Raw genomic sequence first — 22,712 nt, forward strand, 5'->3', positions numbered from 1 at the left:
GCTACCACAGTAGGAAAAGGTAGGCTCTCAGGTTTCTTCTTGGATAAGCTTTCAGATTCACATCCCTTTCAGACCCACAAGGCTGTCCCCCCCAAACCCTCTGGTCCAAGTCTGAAACTGTCTAGACACGCACAGAACAAGCTCTCCAAAGATAACTGTCCGTCCTGGACTATTTGGAGGAAGTGAAATCCTGTGGTAAAAGTTACCCAGAGATAGAGCCCAGATGCTCCCCACTCCCCCAAAAAGCCTACTGAACTTCTGCACAAAAATCTAAACAGGGAACACGAATTTGAACTTACATAACACTGAACATCAGGACAAAGTCAGAACTTGATTTCAATTGACTACCTACTGCAAAGCATAGCTGTGCACAGTACTCAGTTTTCACCCTCATGCTTCCTGTTTTTCCTGGACTGAAGGCCCAGAAGGCAGTGACTTCATCCTTTATGTTTGTACAGAACAGACAAAAAGCAATCCTGACTGCGTCTCCTGCTGCCAGCTTCAAATGTTTACCAAAAAATAAAAGCTGTCACTACATCAGTATTGTTCATAGTGAACCTGGCACTTCTCTTAATTGCTTGAAGCAAGAGATTTATTTATTCATTCTGATAATTTGGGACACTCCTTTTGGCCAAGGTTCAGAAGAACTTCCCAGTGCCACAAAAATGGCCTAGAAAGGCTTACCCTAGAAAAACACTTGGGGGGAAAAAGCTGAACACCCTTGACCAACTGCCTTTCTAATTCCTGAAAAAGCACAAGCAAAGAAGAACAGTAAGAGTTATTTCATACACATATGGTGAAATCAAACAAATCCCACTTAGAGGCTTAAATAAAAGCTTCGGATTCATGCCTTTGAAAACTCATGTGTCATGCTATGTTCAGGCAGACACTTTCAGGGCTCTTATCCAAAAGCACTCATCACAACATACACCACAGGTCTCAAGACAAGAGGAAGAGACTATTGCCTCAGCAGCAGCATCTTTCCTGAACACACACCACAACGAGGACAGCGTGAGAACTAGCATCTCTCCAGCTGAGGAGGCTAAATCAGGCAGACTATGGATGTTTTCATTCTGCCCCGTTACTTCACCCAATATTACCTCTTCCTATTTATTCTCGTTAGAGCACTGGTTGATGGAAGAACAAACTGATGCATGAACTTCAGGGTATCAACAGCTGAACCTCTCCCAAAGGTACCCAGGGAAATGAACTCCTCTCAGAGCTCAATACTTTAACTACAGCTTAACAGAGATTAAAATTTCTCACTCTGGAAAGCAGTTGAAAGTCTGGTCTGTTCCAGAATTTTCCCTCCATTGCCTCTGACACAGAGCCTGCTATAACATGCAGTGCAAATATAACAAGAAAGTCACCTTCAGAGTTTAAAGGGATTGTAGCCTTTTATATTAATTGCAAATCTCACTTACACTTTTGACACCAAATCCCATTTATTAACACTTCACAGATGTTAAAGTCTTCGCGTGAGTGAAGAAGATGCAGGGCTTCTTTTAGAAAGAAGATAAGAATACCTGAGCTGCCTCAAGTTCATCTCATGGGCCAAATTTGGAATCCAAGCCTTTTAGACACATGGGCTGGCCACATATAAGGAAGATGCATCTGCAGGGAATGTTTCGTCTCTCTCTGGGTTAGTAGTTCCTCCAAAAGAGGTAAATCACAAACAGATAAATCCTCTAGATTTGGCTGAAGGGACAAGGCTTTGAAGGCTTATGATAGAATTGGATGGAAAAGTATCACTCAAGAAAGATAGCCGGGGGAAAAAGGGGGAAGAGAGAAAGAGAGAACAAAACTGTCTGAGAACCGTTTGGTTTTCAAAAAACACCTTTGTTTTGAAACTGTTGAAAAGGAAAGACAACACAGTGGAAAGAGCAGGGAAGACAAGACACCCTATGAGCCTTAGTATCCAGCCAGTTCTGCTCTGACAGAACAGGGCAGGCAAAAACCTTGCTTCGGTGGTTTACATGTCCTACTCTCCTCATTCCTCCTAAGCCTCCCCTGCCTCCGGCAAAGACTTAAAGATTTTGTTTGTAGAATTACAGTACTTTAATATGACCAATTGCTATTATAAATGCTCCATGACTGAAGCAATTTTTTTTGTTCTAGAGTTTAATGTATCACTGTACATGTTACATCACTTCAGTATTAAATGACCACCTATTTTTATTTGGAAAAACCTCTCTGCAACATTAAGTAAGAAGACTTAGCACTGATGCGCATATGATAATCTCCAACTTGCTGCTCATATACTAGCTATATCCTTGGCTTATCACTGCAGTCAGTGCTCATGTTTTCCATCAAGTAGCTTAGAAATGTAAACAGTTTTCAAACACCAGTTATTTAAGCAGAGCTGATAGGAAAGATTACCATAACTACAAATTTTGGTGTCCTGGAACACAATAAAGACTATATGACAGCATAAGAGCATAACTGATTTCTAGTTTTGTCACCTCTTCTTGTCTACTCATTAGTCCATCCATGTGGGTATTTACAGAACAATAAGGTTTGACAGGTAAAGTGAATAACACAAGCTAATGACATCCCTGGAGAATTCATGCTTCTGATTCCTGTGATTATCCCACAATAAATACTAAAAATAGAGGAGTTATTAGTTAACATCTTCACAATACAGAACAAGTGAAGATACTTGAAAAAATACACTTTTGAGGTAGAAGGAAAGATGATGATGATTTTGAGATGCTGAGCAGGCATTCAGCACAGCAAGGCTGTGGAACACTTCAGGATTACTCTTCTGATCTGTGCTTTCCTGCCGAAAATGGCCCCTTCACGTTAGCAGACACAAAAGAGACTTTGTTTGTTAGATACAAACTACTTAATATGGCATTAATGGAAAGAAAAAGCCCCATAAAAGGTAAAATGGGGTGTAAGGTGTTAGCAGAAGCACAAATACTGCTAAGTAGTATAACCTGTAAGTCATATAACAGTTAGCATCGTAAATCAAGTTAAGTTCCATAACCTCCTTTGATAAGCAAGCGTTACTTAACGGAAACACAGACTCCACTAGGTATTCAAGCTCAAAACGTTACAGGACAGATATGCAGGAATGGTCAGGTCCAACATTATTTAGTAACACTCAAATCCTGACACACAATATATATTTCTATATATATATATACACACACATATATCTCCAAATATAAAACTGGATAGAAATTTGTTTTGATTGACATTATTCACTCCCAAACTGTTTAAGTTGAAAGAACATATGACCATTTAAAAGTAAGATATTGCTTAAATATTAGTTTAACCTTGTTGTGTAAGCTAAATATTTATGCAACACAGCTAAATTAACAGCATTAAAGCATCATTAAAATAAGAATTTAAGTGTCATAGGTTGTTGTTTGATTTCCCCTGAAAATAATACTTAGAAAAAAGTATTTTCTTAAACTTGACTTTCTAAGCTCCTTGAATCTTAGATTTCAGCAAAGAGCCTGATGGATCAAAGAACTGGAAGTGCGCATTCAATTAACTGCGCATATATATATGGAAAAGCACATGGCCATGCTAAATTTGCCTTACAGACAACCAACTACCGTGCATGATCAATACATTCCTCCCCTTCAAAAATATCTGTAATCATATAGAAAGTATTCTCAGGCTTCAGTCATTTGTTTTCTATCTTTTTCAAAGCAAGTCTGATTTTTTTCCTATTAGTATTGCCAAGGGTTTTTTTACCACATTGCTATAGGTCAGAAGGAAAACAAAATTCATAAATTAAAAAAATTCAAATACCTTTGTACAAAAAACATGCAGTAAATTTCAGCTTGAAAGACCAATGTTTTGGAAAGTTATGAACACGTCAAAATAGGATTTCTAATGGAAACTTCTGCAGGTGCCCAACCTCACATTTATCTTCTAGAGAAATGATGAAAGTGCAAGAGAGACATTTGTCAAAGCACTTGACTACAGCAATATTCTGAATTCTTAAGCATAAGTCTATAAAGATAGTGTTTCTCTAGATATAAGCCCCCTCCAATAAGCTCAGAAGTCACAATTTCAAGACGACAGGAGAAAAAAGCTTTTGAGCGAAGTAAGCAAATACGGCAACAGACAGTTTATTATGCACTCCCAATGGGTTGCTATCAAGTATTACATAATTAGACTAATTGTAGGGTAGGGCAGAATCTGTATTAAAGTGCATATATAAGAACTTGCAATATGTAATAAATAAAACTCATTAATAAAAATCTATGAGGAGGCATATCCGTTAAAAAGTTAGAAAACGTGACATTCCTTTAAAGCTAAAAATTTGAAACGGGCAGTCTCAACCATACACAGAGGCAGTTTATTTAAATAACCTAACCTTACAGCTTCCTATAGCTTAGTGAAACTGCAGTTACTCTGCAGTTATCTTTACCAGAACCAGGCTTAAATAAGTAAAATTGAGGGGAGGAGGGCCGTGCGCGGGGGAAGGAAAAAGTAGTACTCCTTCATATTCTCTCCACATAATAAAGTCTGCCCATAAGACTCACAGCTACGCCCAATACACTGCAGAAGTGTCCTAGTTACTATACGTGTTCTTTGAACTCTACCCTTGTCTTTTTACACTGTTTCAGAAAAAACTACAGTATACATAGATTTGATAATAATGCAGTAAAATAGAGGAACGTTAAGATGGTCACTTAAACCCCTCTTCTCAGCTTCCAAACTAGCACCTCAGACTTTCTGCAGACATCTCCACACAGGTGGAGGCCTTGATAATCTTCACCACAGGCATAACCCATGCTCTTCTCCAAACAGAACGACCTTTGCTATCCAGATGCAGAACTCTTTGCAGATAGGAGTACACGTCACAAACTCTGCCATTCATAGGAATGATATAGGTTTATCACCTCAGCATAAAGTGGCTTAACATAGTCTATGAGTACAGCCAGGGTCTTGATTGCTGAAGATCGGTTTGGATATCCTTCTAAAAATCATGCTATTGACCGATCTGTATTTTCTATGCTTCCACCCATTGTTTCTCAGGTTTCTTATCCTTATCTAGTGAAAAGAAAGGCTGCCAACAACAAGTCTGACAAGTCTCTACCTCCATTACAATGCATGGCAGGGCCAGATGCTAACTGCTATGGCAAGAACAGAACTGACAGCCTGCACAAACGTCTTTGGAGATAAGATAGTCTGCTTTCTAGGCTGGAATAGGAAGAAGGGTAAGAAATAAGGTCAGAGAAAGTCCTAGCAACACAGAGAACACAAAAGCCATGACAGAAAAGGATCCAAGATGGACCACGTGTCCAAATAGGCTGCAGGACGTTCCCCGAAGTCACTTTCTGAGAATCTGCAGCCCCTCTCAAGTTTCCTTAGTCTTAGATAAGATGCCACCTTTGTCCATTACTACTAAAGCCAAGGGCAGATGCAGATGAGACATGAGTTTTCCCAGACGCTGAAAACCACAGTCAGCGGAGGAATGCTGCGCTATGCAGAAATCAAGAACAGAAACGACGACATTTCCCTTCCCTTTGTCCTTCCCATTCAAGCAACCTACGGGAGCTATCAACGGATTTCTGTAAGATTTGTTTAAACTCAGTTTCGACTAGGGGAGAGCAAAGCAAAGGCTTTCAGTATTGTTGTGGCATTACCCCAGCCACTCTGCACTTGAATCACACATAGGGTTACCCAACAAGCATCACCCCAGGTAAGCAGCGTATGAGCCTCTTGAAGCATGAGCTTCTCACTTCACCTCCCAGATAGAGGCAGTACTACCAGGAAAGTTCTGCAACCTCCTAACGTTCCCTTAAGCTGTGCCAAATCCCAGTGGAAGGTGTTTAATGAGTGCAAATGGCCAGAGCCTGCATTTGTTCTGAAGTGAAGATGGGTCAAGCTTCTGATGTTCTCCATATGATCTTAAACATTACAAATCGAAAAAGTGAAAACAGTTTCTGAAGATTTTTCAGAGAGGTGCTTATCGACTAAGCTGCCATAAAATAAGTTCTACCACCATTTAAGAAGTGAAGGCTAGAAGATACCTCAGTGCTTTTTAAGCCGTGTTTGTTCCTTTACTGCTTAAAAACAAAACATGAAAAAAACTATTTTTTTTTTAAAAACATTGAAGACTCAAATAGCACACTTCATACTGAACAGAAGTTAGAGGAAGCATGCTATTTGGCCTTTACTGATCACCTCCAGTGACTGCCAAGATATCCTCTAGTGTACGTTTTCCTTTCAAGTTTATGTATCCTTATCAACATGATTTTCACCACTTCTCATGAGAGACTAGATCTAGTCCAAGAGGTCCCATTGTCTACAAATGCACCTATCTTGAAAACAGGCTTCCCTTCTGGTTAGTTCCTTCCTATTACTTCCTGTTCATGGTTCTGGTCCGAAGGCCAGGGATTTTTGTCACTGGACATTGAGCAGCTTGCTTTGCAACGACTCTGCAACCAGAGCCTTGAACCATTCTGAACTGTTTTTCACACCCATGGCCTTTACATGGTTCAAGTTTGCACTACACCTTACAGTCAGGCCACCACATCCACACCTTCACCACATCACTCATCATAAACCGGGGCCTCCCACAAATGTGTCCTTTTGCTGTTTTCACCACCATTTATCTAGGTTTAGTATATTTCTGGTACTAGCATTTTACACAAGCCTGCCAAAGCTGTAAAAAAAAAAAAAAAAACGAACTGCTTCCATGGTTTGGGACTTGATACTCTACAACAGTCACAAATTAAGGTCATATGAAGCAAGCTCAATCACAGCCTAAGTGAGTCTCCTAATCACCACCTCCTTTGGTACCTTTTTAGTTTTGTTTTCTTCTCGAAGATAAGCAGCGTATCCATTACAGATCCCTCTCTCATTCCTTGAGACCCCCATTTTGAGAGACAAATATGGAAATAACATAGAATATCCATTAAGACACAGGATTAATCAAGGCATTTCATAGGCTGCAAGAAAGAATTTAAGACAGACAACTACTTCAGTCCTTCCCCATCTTTCAAATTTTCTATCACAGAATACCTTGTTTCCATGCTACAAACTTGCATCAAATTCACAAATTGCTGTTCTCAGTTTCCCTTCTTCCCACATGCTTCACCAGTGGGAGACAAAAATTAAAAACTGGAACTGTCACATGCAAATAGATTGATTTTCCTTGATGTGTCCTTTGCCCTCCCGCCCCTCAACTTGTCTTCCTCTCTGCAGGGATAATGCCAGACTAACACATCACTTAAAAATGAACTGATAGAAAGCAGTGGATAACCCCTCATCCACTTAAAAATAATAATAAAAAAGCAATTTACCTCTCGTTTATTTCTCCTGGCAACTTTGAGAAATTCCATAAGGATCTGCAATTGCGCAGCATGGGACTCCTGCAATGCACAGTAAATAAAGGCGTGTAGCTCTTTCATACAGTTTAAGAGAAAGACATTTTTACACAGAAATTCAAACTTAGCACAGAAACAGCTTTCTTTTAGAAATGAATGAAATAAAATAGCTTATCAAGGCACAGTTGCAAGAATGGTAGTTTTACTTTGCCTCACAGGTTTTAAGGTTTTGCTTGGCTCATGGCAAGTTTTTACATGAAGTCAGAAATCCTTGTAACAGGTCTCCATACAGCAAAACACTTTTTCAGATGGCTAGTGCATCTGAAATTGCTTTTGGAATAGAGGTTCCTCACAGAACTCGTCTTCTATCCTGAAAGATTATTAGCATCCACTTCTGTAACATATTGAAACATTAACTATATATACAAAAACATTATTATTAAAAGGACCGTAGACTCAGAAAGGTTTGAGGCACATGAGCACCCAGAAGGGAAGGGTAAAGAGAAAAACGCAACTGCAGATTAGGACACAAGACTACTCTTCTGGGATGATTCCCTTCTTCCTCCCTACCCCCATGACTACAGTGAGAAAGTGAAGCAAGCAAAACCAGGAAGAAAAAGTGCTTTTAAATTGCTGTTTAAATAGCAAGTTTGTTTTGTTTTTAAGTCTTAATACACTTGTTTGCTTCTGCTCAGAAGCATATATACACTCAATCCTGTGTCTTCTTTGATGTTTGTCACAAAGAAGACAAGAAGGCTTGAGGAAAGAGGTTTTACTATTCAGTTAGAAACCATAGTCCACCTATCTTCACTGAACAACAGTAAAAAACATACATATGAGTCTCCACACAATAAGATAATATATGACACACTGGTAGTTAAGTAAGCAGATTTCTCAGTTATTTTCCTTCCATCAGAAGGAGAGGTTGTGTAAATGTTGATTTTTTCCAAGAGTAAGATAAGTAATTCTGAAAACAAGTTTCCCTCACCTGTTTTAAAATCCACCCTCCTACCCAGACTTCACTAGACCAAGTTCTCTAACTCAGTTTAATTTAGAAGGTCTGGCTCTTATAATTGGAAAATTGAGAAAAGCTGACACCAAGAGCATGGCGTGAATGTATCCTGGAAGTGGCCAAATACAAAAGAACCATCCCAAACCAACTACATTTCAGTTAAATCATGTAGCAGCTTGCTTCACATTGTGAAAAGTCTTCAAATTGACATCATAAACAAGACATCTGAACTTTTCATTTGAGCATGAAATACTAGAGGAACATAGAACTTGAATGATTTTCATCTCTGAAGACCATCAATTAGAGTAGAAACTAAAACTTAGTGCAGTTTGTTCACGTTCATATCTTCAGCCACCTTATCAGTTAACCTGTAACCTACAATTTGGCCTTCTTAAAGCTCGTTACCTAGAAAGGTCTGAAAATTTACCAGTGTAACATTCAATTAGCAAACATCTCCATGCATATTTAAGTGTTCTGCTAGCCACTTTCTCCACCATTTCGCCCCTTCCATTTGCACAACCCTGCCAGCAGCAACACTGTAAGCACATTTATGACATCGCAGTGCAAGCATTAGACAGTTTGGCCACTTGCTAACTTTTGCTGCAGCAACTTTTCAACACCAAAGCGTTAAGAGAAAGTTTTGAGCAACTAATTCAGCAACAGAGTTTAACTTTACAAAGGTAATAGTGTGAAAAGAAGGTGGTGCTAACTAATCAAGGGTTACATTAAAAAAATTAAATGGGACATGAGAAACTTCTTACTGCTTCCAACTGCTTCTTCTTTTGCACCAACAGCTCCAGCATCAGGTTGACATTGGCCAAGTCAAGATTGTCTTGATCAGTTCCCAGCAAGTCTTGAATAATCTGCCATCTATGGCCATTCTAAGAAAACAAGAGATGTTGCAGAGACAGTTAAGTTCAAGCCATCCAGGGTGATGCCCAGCAACAATATTAAAAGCAACATTTCAGTATTTCATCCTTTGTAAAAGACGGGAATTCTGATTCCTGAAAACTAATTCCTGCACACGTACAGGACAGCTTTTCTGTCCTATTGCTTCTGTGTAACCACTTCCCTTTCTCGGAAGATATTTTGAGAACACTCCCTTTGCAAGAGCTTAGCTGTTGCTATGAAGAGATTATTTCAAAGTCACAGCTTTATCTGTTTTGTGTCCTAGTTTGAGAAAATATTTCTATGGGGAAAAGGAAGAAAAAATGCATTTATCCAAGCTTAGTTTATTTATGAATTCTAAGTTTACCTGAAATACTGTTAACTGGCAATATCTTTTTTTTTGTCTAAACAATAAGTTAAGCCTTCCAAGTGAAATTCAAATGGAAGAAGGGAGTATCAGTCTGTTTCTTCCGTTTTCCATCTCCTACACTACCTCCTCTCAAAAAGGATTTTCACAGAAAGGCAAGAGCAACAAAGAAGATGAATGAAAAGATCACCCTGATGAGTTCCAACTTGTTAGAACTGAAAAGCACTCCTCAGTGCTAACATGCTACCCACTCAGCCCATTCCCCCTTCCTTACAGGGTGTTTACTCTATAATCAGTAACACATAAAGAAGTATCTCTTAGCATGCAAAGCCTGAATAATAGGTTAGTGCTAGCATAGTCTTACACTAAAAAGCCTCAGAAACCAAGAGAAGCAGCTGAAAGACTTTCAGGCCTTCTAAAAAACAAAGCTGGATTAAAAAAATCCTGTCCTGTAAAGCTATAACACTAAATCAATGTGTTTAAATTCGCAAGAACAAGAAATGTCATCCAACAAAATCCAGACATTTTCTAAGACGCTATAGCCTATTTGTATTGGATAGATTAAGAAAAACATGTAACATCCATATATATATATATATATATATAGATTATTTCTTTTATAAAACATTCAGACAACCTGTGGAAACCACAGAGACAAAAAACTCAATTTCAGTCTGGGGCAAGTGGAAAAAATTATGTAGTTTTTAAAACAAGTCAACATGTAATTTGAGACAAACTTTAACTAGTATAACCCAAAATAACTTTCAGGACATACTGTATTCTCATAAGAATGAGAAAAACAGAAAGAAGAAATCAGATTTACAGAAAGGAAATTTTCTCATTTGATTTGGGATTGCCCCACAATGAGTTTGTTTTGGACAAAAAAGATACTGAATTAATAAAGTTAAAACAGTAAAATTGTTAAAGATCCAGAAAAACGAGTTACAAGACGAACCCCGGAAAACAACTTCTTGCAGAAATGGAGTATAATTGGAGCACTGTTTACAGGTTTGTCAGGCTTAATAAGCAAGGTTAGGGAAAAGGAGGTGTACCAACAGAATGAGGAAAGACATTACAGAAAGACCAATTTTTCTTAGATATCAGATTCTAGTAAGGTGTTTGCATTATGGATAAAAAGGCTGTCCATTTGTTTATGGTATACAGTGTGAAGCTTGCCTTAACTGATGTTGAGGGGACCACAAAAAAAGTTTATGTACAAGTGCCCTTAATTTGATGGACAAGCTAAACTACTCAGAAAAATTTAGAGATGCCTCAACATGATTTCTTAATTAACAAGGCAAATCCATTGCCAAGAAATGCTTAATACAGGATTTGTTTATTGTAACATGTCTCAAATGACTTGTCTTAACATCAGAAACATTACAAGAGGAGAACAGGTACAGTGAAAAGGTGGTACAATAGCAAGGCTTCTCTTTTTAGAGAGGCTGGCATTTTTATTTGCTGCCAAAAGATAGACACAATACTCTTTTTTGGAATGAAATCATGGTAGATGTCCACAATTACTGGCAGCTATCTAATGTAGATGCATCTATAGGTATGGTTTTTAAAAGGTGTGGTATGAGAGAAAGTAGAACCACTGAGAAAATAGAACCGATTTCCAAGAAGTTATATGTAGATGCCTTCAGGTCAGCTGTGCACATTTTAAAATAGATATGAAATTGTTCGACATGAAATATAAAAATCTGGCTGCAAGTAAGCCAATAAATCTTTTAAATGCACTCTTTTCTAAAGCATACAACTGCTGAAAGCATAATTTTCCACAGTGCAGTCCTTAAATTAACAACACTCAATAGAGTTTCAGACACTAAAAACAGGTGTTTCATGATCTTTAATATTACTTTCTAACTATATTCATGAATTATAGAAGCAAAGGAAGGAAACCAGATACAGCAAAAACAACAGTATTTAAGTCTCCTGCTTGAAACCATGTGTTCATTTCAATTTTAATGTACAAGAATTTCTACTGCTGCAGTACACGGGTTTCTTCAATCAAGAATAAGAATTATGCTAAGTTGTACTCTGATTCTGTGACACGAAAGAAATCTAGAATAGATATAGGAAGTTTTCTCAGGGATCAGAGCCAGAACATTGGTACTCCAAACATATCCTTCTCCCTCTTGTGGCTGGCATTATCCTTCTTCTAACTGCTTCTCTCACACAAGGAGAGAGGTTTGTGGCAGCACTAATCATCTATAACTCACTGTAGTTGTAATTTCCAACACTGAATGAAGATTATTACCTTTAAACAAGTATGCTTCCATGGGTAATTTCCTAGGTTATATTCAGTACATCGCATGACATTTAACTATGCTAACAGCTTGTCTCTGCATGTATACTGCCTGGCAGGAAGAATTAGAGTTAACAAGGTTGAAGGGATCCAACGCTACTGATGCTGGGATTATTCCCTGCAAAGTAAATTAAAGCATCATCTCAAAAATAAAATTTAGAACGAATTAGGCCACAATGACAGAACCATTAAATAAATATAAAGTAAGAAAGTTGGAACATACGGTGCTACTCACTGAATGGTCCAGTTTGAATCTTTTCTCCTCAGATCTTTGCTTCTGTTTAAGAATAAGTTCATTGACTAAAACAATAAACAAATAGGATGTCAGAGCAAGAGATGGACAGATAACAAAGCTCACAATGCAAGCATGAAAAATTCCACCTCAAGATTTCTACTTTAAATTCACTGTTAAAATTATTAGTAATTAAAGGGTAAAAAAAAAGTGTCTCCATTTTTTCTGAACAGTTTATTCCTTGGATAAATTTGTGAAGGATAAGGAGCTTTAAGACTCCTTTGGCAAATATAATGCCTACGCATTCCCCAAACTGCTTAGGTCTTTTCTCAGCGCCCATGCTTTTCTACTAGACAAAGTTTTTCAACTCTGAAGCAGAAGTACATCATAGAAGAGCATGACAGAGATAAAACAAACAGATTTACTATAGCCTGACAACAAGCGCAGTCAAATAGAACAACTTTTACCTTTAATCACCATATTTGTATTTTGCAAACAGTTTTGCTACAGATTTATTTCACATCAATACTGTGAATGATGGAAATAGTCAAAGAAAAGATAACCTCATTTGTCCTATCCCTTTACACACATATACAAGCTCTTCCCCTTCCTTACCTCCGTTTTCCCCAAAACAGACCTCAAACCCTTGAAAAACAGTGTACAGAAGCAACATTCTTTGGCCTAATGCACATTCCCAGACTTGCCTCAGCGTTAGGCCTGAATTGGGGGTGCCTGCTTCTGAAGCATTCTTTGGCTGCTATGGTTTTTAATCTATCCACTATTAAATGGATATCCCAAGCACATGAAATCCAAAACTGAATTTAATTTTGATGTTTCATACTGCAGTGCATTTCCTTTGATCTTTTCTCCCCAGTAACCCAGTATTATTTCCAGCTATGAGCATTTCCCTCCTCTGTTTACGGACCAAAAAAATACGTATTATATGCACATTCTTTCTCTACATAGTTTACACACACAAGTCACATGGACCTCACTGAAGTAGCCAATCCAATCTAAATCCCAGGTCAAAGCAATACCATATGCAAGCCAGCCCCCTTCAGTGTTCATGCTCTGTAAACAGGGCATGTTTTTGATTATTAGACAGATGACAGTCCAAGAAAATAGAAGTAAATAGAGATTTAAACCTTCTAGTCTAAGAAAACATCTTCAGTTTTACTTTTTATAGTATGCCAACAACAGCAAGTCTGATTCTTTCTGCTATAAATCATCATACAGCACTGCTGAAGGCAGTGGAGTAATAACAATTTATACTACTAACCAGCTGTTTTGGGATTTTGTTTTTTTTTTTTTTTAAAAACACAACTGATAAGGGCTGGTGTGTGGATTTTATTTTTAATATACAGAACCAGGTGAACCTTTGTCACAGCTAAGATGTTTCTTATGCAAGTGAACAGAGGGCTCACCTAAGAAGTTGGGGTAAAGATGATCTATGTTGTCCACAACATAGTTACATTTGGGACATCTGTTATTGTCTTCCAAGCTCTGATGAATACATTTATAGCTGTTAAAAAAAAAAACAAACATCAAGAAACAAGTGAGCAAACCTCAAGGAAGAAAAACTCTTATAAGGTAAACATCAACCTTGGATAAGTTATACTCTTATTTGTGTTGCTAGCTAACAGCTGCATTGCCAAGATCCTACAACACTGAAGCCTGAATGTTCCAGTATTAACTAAAAGCATGTTACGACAAAAAGACAGTTAAGTTTCTTGGTGAGGATTATGAGTACTATTTAAGTACTTAACTCTCACTCATTTCACCAAGGACTGTTGCAATAGGAACACCTCAATCATGCCTCCATCCTGAATTTACGCTCCTCTTCCAGAGAGCTAACAAAACGAACTGCGTTACTCAGAAACAATTCTTCTGTGCTAACCAAATACTTAGCCAGTGGCATTAAAAGCTATTGTGCCTTTTGTGTAATAAAGCAGAGATGAAACGCCTTTCTCCCAACTTCTCACATTTCCTGCCACCCTCAGATGTTCTTCCCGTGTATGCAATCAACACAAGCTGCTTCCTAAGTGCTCTCTTCAACTCTTAGCTACGTGAGGGATGGAATAATCACGAGATGCACTTTAACAGAAAGTTTACGTATCCCTCATCCTTAGCTTCATGTCAACTACCGAAAGAGACATCCTATGACACAACATTGCTCTGCTCATTCTAAAGATATTTGAATGCTTCTCATCTCAGATGTTAAAAAATGTTGTCAAACACAGGAATACAGTGTTACCACGTAGGGAATAAAATCAGTTGTTACCTTACCTGCTGCATATTTTAAAAATTAGCCGAATCTGCTGCTTGAGGCAAGCATTTAAAGCTACCAAAATACTACTTCTTGTAAAAGGTACAAGAAGTATTTCTAGTTAACATACACCATAAGAGTACCGTGCACACAGGACATTAAAACCTCATGGTTCAAAGTTTATTCCAACCCCTAATTGAGAACAGAAGGAACAGATAATTCCACACCTGCCCCCTGGAGGGTTCTTGTACTTCTCCAGGAAGCATTTGTTTCTTGTGACAGCCAGAGATAACATACTCAAGAATATATGGACCTTGGGCCAATCCAGTGTAACAGTTTCCTAGTAAACATTTTGCAAGAAGAAAAACATCAGTGGGAGGGGGAAGAGAAAGAAGCAAGCCTGAAGCATATTCTCTAAGAAGCTTAATAGACTCAAATTCTGTAAAAAACACGGGTTTCCAAAAGTCAAGGTGTAAGCCATTTCAAACTGTGTGTGGCCTTGCATGAAGGCAAGAAGGACCTACCAACACCAGCACTCACTCCCATGACTTCCACGAGCAGTGGGATCCACTGCTTCAGGTGATAATAGACAAAAATAGCCGAGAAGCCCCCGTTCTCCAGTATAAATAAGTTGGCAACTGTTTTGACTCTAGGTAGTGGACGCTACCAACAGTTAATGACTACCTTTTCTTCTTTTTTTTAAGAAAAAGAAAGTAGCATGGTGACAATGCTCGTTTTAAACACTAAGACAACTTCACTTTTTAAACCAACTGGTAGTCATCTTTTCAAATGTGATTTCAATCTTTCTTCAGTGCAAGGACAGAAGACAGAAAACAATACTGGGAAGGAAAAGAATTCAGTTACGTGTCTGCCTATACATGCTGCAGGAGACAGACATTTTAATGAATACAGAAAAATCTTACCAGAAGCTGTGTCCACATTTTGTCATGTAGGCTTCTTCAATCATATCAAAACAGATGGGGCTGGAAACAAAATTACAGAGATGTCTTTTTATGTTAAAAAAGGAAAAAGTATTTTTAACTCAAAGCAGTCATCTAATTATTAAGTAATATTTTCTGTTTGTAAAATAAGAGGAGAGGGAAGAAGGTACAGCAGCAACTAAGCAGAATAAAGATAAAAATGGCAATCGGCACTTATTTGAACTGGGAACTATGTTGCAGTTTGCTACAATTAGAAATCAGTAAGCGATCATTCTTGAAGCTTTCAACAATTTCAAACTACCCAAACACAAAGCCAGAGAATCTTCTACAAGCAAGACTGCAGAAGAACCTCCTAACCATCCATCTATGTCTCAGACAGAACTTAAAAACAAAAGTGTTTATTAAAAATAGTTTAATAAGATATTTATAAATAACACCAAGATTAGTTTATCCTTCCTATTTACAGCCAAGTTACATTCAATTAAAGAAAATGCACAAAGAGGTAGATCAGTAATGAAATCATATGAATAAGAATTAATAAGCTGGAGAAGGGGGAAGTGGCCAGACAGCAGGCAGAGCCAAAACTACTGAAGGACACTACGAAGGAGCAGTGCAATTGAAAGAGGGAACCAACAAATCAAGCACAGTGCTAGTGAGTCAAAGCAGAAGTTTAAAAAGGTAGAATGCTGGACTGTTAATAAGGAGGACAAAAGAATGCAGATGGAAACAAGGGATTTAATTTTCAAGATGAGCTTATGACAGAAGCAAGCAGTCTTTGAAACCACAGAGCTCGCTCTCTGGGAGGGACTGCCAAGGAAGTAGTGGGCAGCTAAAGAGAAGAGGAAGGATGTGCAAACAGAGAGGGTTCTCCAGGAGCTTGAGTAAGACAAGAAATGAAGGAGGAAATAAGTGAAACTGCAAGTGGAGGGAGTCTTTGCCTCATTATCAAATGGCTGTGATGTTTGAAGTGTAAATGAAACACAAGTGAAGGCAAGAGAAAGGTGTACCTTGCTTCCAGTGAGTACTACAATGGTATACCTTACCAGTTAAGGTACCCTACCAGTTAACCAGAGATGGTAACTGCACAGTACTCATCTTAAGGTTTTGACCAGCTATCTAGGGAGGAGTTGGGGACAGCAACTTTGCTGCATCAGCTGCATCACAAGCTTTGCCTTGCTTTCAGATCCTTATAGGGAGGGAACATCTCACGAATCCAAATACTTTCCTCACACTCCCACAAGTGCATACTGATCTCCATCCAGAGAGGTTCTAAGCAGCATTTGTTCTCTTCAGAAACACCCTCCTCCCATGCTCTGCCAACAAAAAGGTTTCCACAGAATGGCCTGTTAAAAAATCATCAATAAACTTTCACAAAACAAGTCTTTTTTGAACCCGAGATCAAAACATTTGATCTTAAACTGAAATAGACAGTGCTTGGCTGAGCAGGTTGTTTCATTTCACCTCCGTTTCTCCACTTTGTTCTGAAAGCATCATAACACTACATACAAATCACCTCCCATTCTGCCATTTCTTAGGAGACTAACTTTTGTTACCCCGCTTAGGCATCCTAAAGCGGGATGGAAAAAACACCTCTTGAATAAATACATGTTTTCTAAGCCTACAGAGAGTGGAAGCTATGGTCTCTGCCAACTCAATCCCCTTCAGAATGACCAAATTTGAAAACACGGATGTCTTGTATTTCGGGTCAGACAAACCTTTCAAGCCAGGTTGTCTTAAATATTCCCCAGCTAACTCACTAAATCATTTATTAAAACACAGTGTAAAGGCAAACCAATAAAAACAGAACATTGTTCTTTGAACCAACTGAGTCACTAATTCCTTTCCTAGAAAGGAGCCACAAAATAACCAACAAGCACAAGCCCCTGTTCTGCCCTGACAGGCCCTTTCTGTAGGCTGTTTGTCTCGAGTAGCACCCGACTTCAAGAGTTCAAGTCACTGTTTCCGAGTCAGATATTATTTAGGTTCAAGGTATTGTTTAGCTAGAATAAATTAGGACCAGGGCTAATCAACAAGACTATATTAATAAGAAGAATTAGGCATCTTTTAAAGGTTAGCTAATAGAATACAAAAGAGTCAATGACTTTTATGATGACATGAACATCTGAGGCTGTTTTCTCCCTGCTGCTGATTAACAGCTTAACTTCTTCTTTTATGCCATATAAACATAGCTCCACTCTCTGTATCATGCTAAAAGCTGCTATTTCCCACAAGGCCAGATACGCTCTCCCTGGTACATTCCTAATACCCTGCCTCCAAAAAGTACAGTGAATGAACGAGGTCATAATGCTCTTTTGTCTGCAATATAACAGCACAGAGCTAAATCAGGAAGGTTTCCTTCTAACATGAGAGCCATCCAAGACCACTGTTTCCAAAGGTGGTATTCTTCATACTGATTTGACTGGAGAAGTGGCAGAGTCAAAATAGTTGAGAAAGAGAGCAATCGGACCCTGCAAACATACCCATTAAGTACCAGGGTCATTCTTAACAGAGCCTGAACTTTCCATTAAGGACTGCTGCCCCCAAAATAGTCACTGCTTTACAACTGTAAACAAGATTGATGTCTTTCAATACTTATCAAAGCCAAGCTGGCTCTAATACATAGAAGTTGCTATGCAGCAGTTGCTTCAACTTAGTTGAACACAGGGGGAAGGTTAAGAAAGGAGCAGAGAGGCAGAAGACAGGAGCTTGAGACATACTATGGCTTGTATTATATGCAGAAATTGAGAATCACAGTCATGGCAAAAAAACCAAAACAAAAAAAACAAAGCTTCTCTGCATGAGGTAGCCCTTATTCTCCATTTGCTTGTCTTAAGCAGCAGAGCCAGGCAGAAAGGATGCAAATTACTCCAGCAAGCAGTAAACTTCACTCTTCTTTACAAAATATTGATGCCTTATTTACTAAACAGTTATTTGTCTATTTGTCTAAGATTATCTAAATTGCAAAGGCTCCTCTAATGAGCTATTTTCTGTTTCTCCATGGTTGAGCGTATCAGGGTAGGTCAAGTGTTTCTTAATCATTCTAACCAAGTTCACGCCTCTTAGTCTTATCAGCCGTTTTCAAGGTGTCATTCTCAAGATTTTTACCTTACTGTCACCCCCTTGCTACCTGAACATGGCTTAAATGTTCAGGATAAACTTTAAACATGTTTCACATTCCCTTCTGTTTCACTGCAAGCAAGACCCATCAGCTTCTCCCTTCTGTTCTGTTCTTCTTTGGCCTAAGAAGAGAGCAGGAAGAGAGCAGGATACAGGCTCTGTACTTTACTCAGAACATGCCCAGGTTAAAGGACACTGCCATCCCTATCTACTCAATAAGAAGCTCCAATATAATAATAGAAATTATAAAATTCCATCATTGTACATGTTATGTAAACAGCCTGCTGCGTTTTTACTTTGTGACCTCCCGGGTCAAACTGCAGTATTAGAGGAACTCACAAGAACACAAGCATGTGAAAAATTCTACTCAGTCCATGCTCGGCATTAGTATCAACAGGTAGACCTATTTTTGATATGGTGCTGTAATGCAGACTTTTAGTCACTTCTAGGCATGGAAAACAGTGCTTTCAACATTCAAGGTCTGTATACAGACCTTGAGAGGTACACCAAGCAATGTCTACTTTGCCGTGTTCTTATTTACGCCAGAACTGAGAAACAAGCACTGGTATAAAACAGTCACTGAAAGGAGCCTATAGCTCCCAGAAGACACTCTCTGTCCAGGAAGCTAGGCAGATCCTAACTGGTTTTAGAGAGGTTTAACCCTCCCAATTAGCAGTTGACTAATGTAAGGTCTGGAAAAAACGTAGCCAATTACATGCTGGATAGGAGAAAACGCTCCGATCAGAGCATTCCACTCCAGATACTCTCCAGGCAACTGGAAAGAGACCTCACTATAGGAGCGGGACAAAAATCTGTTTCAATTCTACATCCTAGACCTATGAAAACAAAGTTTCCCCTGTTACAATAAAGGGTCTAGCAAGTCAGATATATGTGCTTCTCTGGTCTAGAGTTATGCACTTCCAGGCAGAAGCTGGAATATACTACAAAAGGTACACCTTTGAGAACTCCAGAGAGCACAGTATTTGCTAAACAATTCACAGTCCAGACTAGCAGCGTATGCCAACATTAGTGTCAAAGCCTAGACCTCACACTGCTGAGAGAGCAGTTTCAAGAAACAGGCAGACAGGTTGTGCACATTAACACTACTTGCAGTATTTCCACATGCGCTTTCGTGTACACAACTCACACGAACTTCTTTATTCTTTCCCAATTTCAGTCTGATGCAGGCAGAACCTATCACAGTGTTTACAGTTGCAACACTAAAGAGTAATTCATAGCCTGTGTTCAGAAAGATTATCGAGTGCTCCCTGCAGCAGGCAGCGTCCAGAAAGTATCCTTATAGAGAGGATGGCAGACGGGAAAATTTTGCCTCTCAGACTGAAATATCCAAAGCTTATTTAAATCAAGTATTTAAACAAACACACACCTGTCTTCTTGGACCTTGCTCAAAATTCCAAAGCTACCCAGCTGAGTTTTATTTCTATACTGCATAAATATAATGCTACCTCAAAAATAACTTTTGTTAAAAGTAATGCTGTAATTTGAAGCTAACATTAACATAAGGAAGAAGAAGCTACACTGCCCAATGAAGTGCATGCCAATGAAGGACCAGACAAGGGAGCTATAATCACTATTTGCCCTTGAAGCTGCTGATCTGCACGCAAATATGCCCAGCACGGTTCTCTTGTGAACACCAGTAAGGAGGAGACAGGAAAAAAGAAGAGAGGGGAAAGAAAAAAAAAAGTTTTGCCCAGATCACTATTCTGTTAACTTTTTCTTCTCACGCTTTGTTCAGCCAGCAACACTCTTCACCGAGAGGAATAGAGCTAATTATATGCGTTATTTTTGAAGTTTGCACAGAACCTACCTGTGGGGAAAAAAAGAACTAAGAAACTGAGCTTTTTGAACTGACTTAAAACATTTCAACTGTCATCAAAAAAAAAAAAAAAGAAAAGAACTTATTGCGCTAGACTTAATTTCCCCCTGGTTCAAACTCCCTTATTTCTATGAGCAAGAAAACATTAAGTGAAAACCGACTAGAAGAGGAAAGGAAATGATTGCACACCACTACTGCCAGAGCATAACTGTAGTGGAGGCAAACAGATAGGGACACTTATCTCCCACGACCAGAAAACATGCAAGAAACAACAATACAACCATCTCCCAAACTAGGTGTCCTAAATCCACTTATCATGGCCTAGCATTTAGGCAGAGCAGGAAGCCAGCCGACTAAGGCTACACTCTAATCCTAATTCTGCTACTGGGCAAACCACTACTTACAGTGGTAAGGAGGAATTCTTGATTATTGCTTGTTGCTCTTCTTTCGGTGACTAGCTTTTCAGCAGCTTCAGGTTCTCCTTCTAGTAACAGGGATTATATTTCCCATCTAGTCTCCTATAGGGTTTACAAGGTTTGCAAGATCAAGTTTGCCAGGTTTTGCTAGAGTGCCTCTCCTGTGGAGATGCCGAATACCTAATCTGCATCCAAAAGTTAGAATGAGCAAACAAGACGGTCTTGGAAGCTGTTACCTACTTTTATCCACTTTTCTTTTTAATCATTTCTTTCACATATGTGACTTTTCAATAAAACAAGTTTGTTTCTAATATCTCTTCATCAGTGTTTATCTCTCTCAGATGCTACCACCTACCCTCATTTTCTGTTCTTGCGTTTTTAATATACATCTAGTCATATATAAAATTAAACTTACTCCTTATGTCAGGAGGTTTGAAGCCCATAAGCAATAGCATCTTTTTAAAGCTGCATATTACCAACAGCTCTCAAACCAAATATAGCGAGGCCTACCACTTTTGCAGAAAAGTTATTACCAATTACAACATACAGTTTTGGCCAAACATTAGAAAAACAGCATCTGAATGGCTTCAAGGAAAATCTTTATCCCATCATCGCAGAAAGTTTCTACTCATCTGGTTTTAGATGACAGATCGATACCTGATACAAATACTATTATTACTTCAAGTTAGCTGTCCTTTCCCAGCAACAGAGGAAAAACTCATGCCAATTTTGTGAGCACTATTAACTGCCTCCAATATCAGTGACCAGGGGACTTATTTTCAGATCCTCATCTGCATAAGCACAGAAGTCCTCTGAGGACTCTTTCTTTTCATAAGGTCATAAAGGGGCAGTAAGAAGACCTAGCCTCCCTCCAGAGAGGCCATCGCACGTGCAAGAGGCTGGAGCTGCTCTAGTCCTTTTCAAGGCTACACTGCCTGGGAGAAAAAAAAAAAAAAAAAGGAAAAAAGAAACATTTGCTTGCGATGTCAACAGGCTATGAAAAACCGCTTAGCGTCGCAGGCCCTTTCCAACGAGCGCAAGTTCCGCTGCGCTGAGGCTTAACCCGCCGAACGAGACAGGAACCTTCTGGGACTAACCTGAATTTTTGTTTGTTTTTGTTTTTTAAAAAAACAAAAAAAAAAACAAAGACACACACGCATCACAACACTGATACAAAGAGCCAAAAAAGCAACCAAACACAGTCACAAGGCGGGGGAGGAGGGGGGAGAGCCAGAAATCCCTGCAGGACAGTTACAGACCCCAACACACCTTCCACCCCGGCGAGCCGGGCAGGGCCCCCCCGCGGGGCCCCCCCAGACCCGGCCAGCGCTCTCGGCGGCGGCCCCGGGGCGGCCCGGCCGCGCGCAGCAGGCCGCGACGCCCGCGGGAAAGGGGGCGCCGTGTCGCCGCTATGTCGCGATACACCGCCCCGCTCCCCTCCCCCGCGCTCACCACACGAAGTCGTTGCTCTTGTCCTCGTAGGAGTTGAGGAGCCCGTTGCAGAGCGGGGCGAGGAGCGGCCTCTTCCTGCTGCCGCCGCCCGCGCCGCCACCACCGCCGCCGCCGCCCGCCGAGGAGGCGCCGCCGCCGCCGGGCCGCGCCGCCGCCGCCAGCCGCGCCAGCCCCGCGCCCGAGCCCGACACGGCGGCCGCCACCAGCACGGGCCGCGCCGCCGCGCCGCCCGCCGCCGCCGCCGAGGAGGAGGACGAGCCCGGCGCCATGGCCGAGGAGGAGGAGGCGGCGGCCGGGGAGGCGGCGGCGGCGGGCGGCGCGGCGGCGGCGGGGTGCGGCGGCGGCGGCGGGCGGCTGCCCGACATGCCGAGGCCGGGCGGAGCGGGGCCCCCTCAGCGCATCCCCGCGCGGCGCCGCGGGAACAATAAAGTTCGTTCAAAGAAGGGGGGGGGGGGGGGGGGAGGGAACCGCCGCCGCCCCCACGCCCGCGCGTGCTCCCTCTCCGCTAGCCTCTTGTTGAATCTTTATTGACAGGCGAACACTGCCTCGCGCATGCGCGCGGCGCCGCCGCCGGGCGG

The 22,712-nt window shown here is 40.2% G+C and overlaps 1 protein-coding gene across 2 annotated transcripts in view; it reads right to left on the bottom strand.

Annotated features, from left to right (window-relative positions):
• Nucleotides 1–22,499, bottom strand: part of COP1 (COP1 E3 ubiquitin ligase) — a 134,662-nt gene extending 112,163 nt beyond the window's left edge. Inside the window, exons 1-6 of one of the 2 annotated variants that reach the window (XM_068951758.1) lie at nucleotides 22,135–22,499; nucleotides 15,295–15,354; nucleotides 13,530–13,627; nucleotides 12,097–12,173; nucleotides 9,072–9,191; nucleotides 7,275–7,343 (exon numbers count right to left, since the gene is read on the bottom strand). In XM_068951758.1, coding sequence (XP_068807859.1) covers nucleotides 7,275–7,343; nucleotides 9,072–9,191; nucleotides 12,097–12,173; nucleotides 13,530–13,627; nucleotides 15,295–15,354; nucleotides 22,135–22,499 — 789 coding nt within the window. The remainder of the gene's footprint in view (nucleotides 1–7,274; nucleotides 7,344–9,071; nucleotides 9,192–12,096; nucleotides 12,174–13,529; nucleotides 13,628–15,294; nucleotides 15,355–22,134) is intronic. The other variant, XM_068951759.1, reaches the window with a different exon arrangement.
• Between the last annotated feature and the right edge of the window lie 213 nt (nucleotides 22,500–22,712).

Source organism: Struthio camelus, chromosome 8 (genome assembly GCF_040807025.1).
Source record: "Struthio camelus isolate bStrCam1 chromosome 8, bStrCam1.hap1, whole genome shotgun sequence".
NCBI classification, from domain to species: Eukaryota; Metazoa; Chordata; class Aves; order Struthioniformes; family Struthionidae; genus Struthio; species Struthio camelus.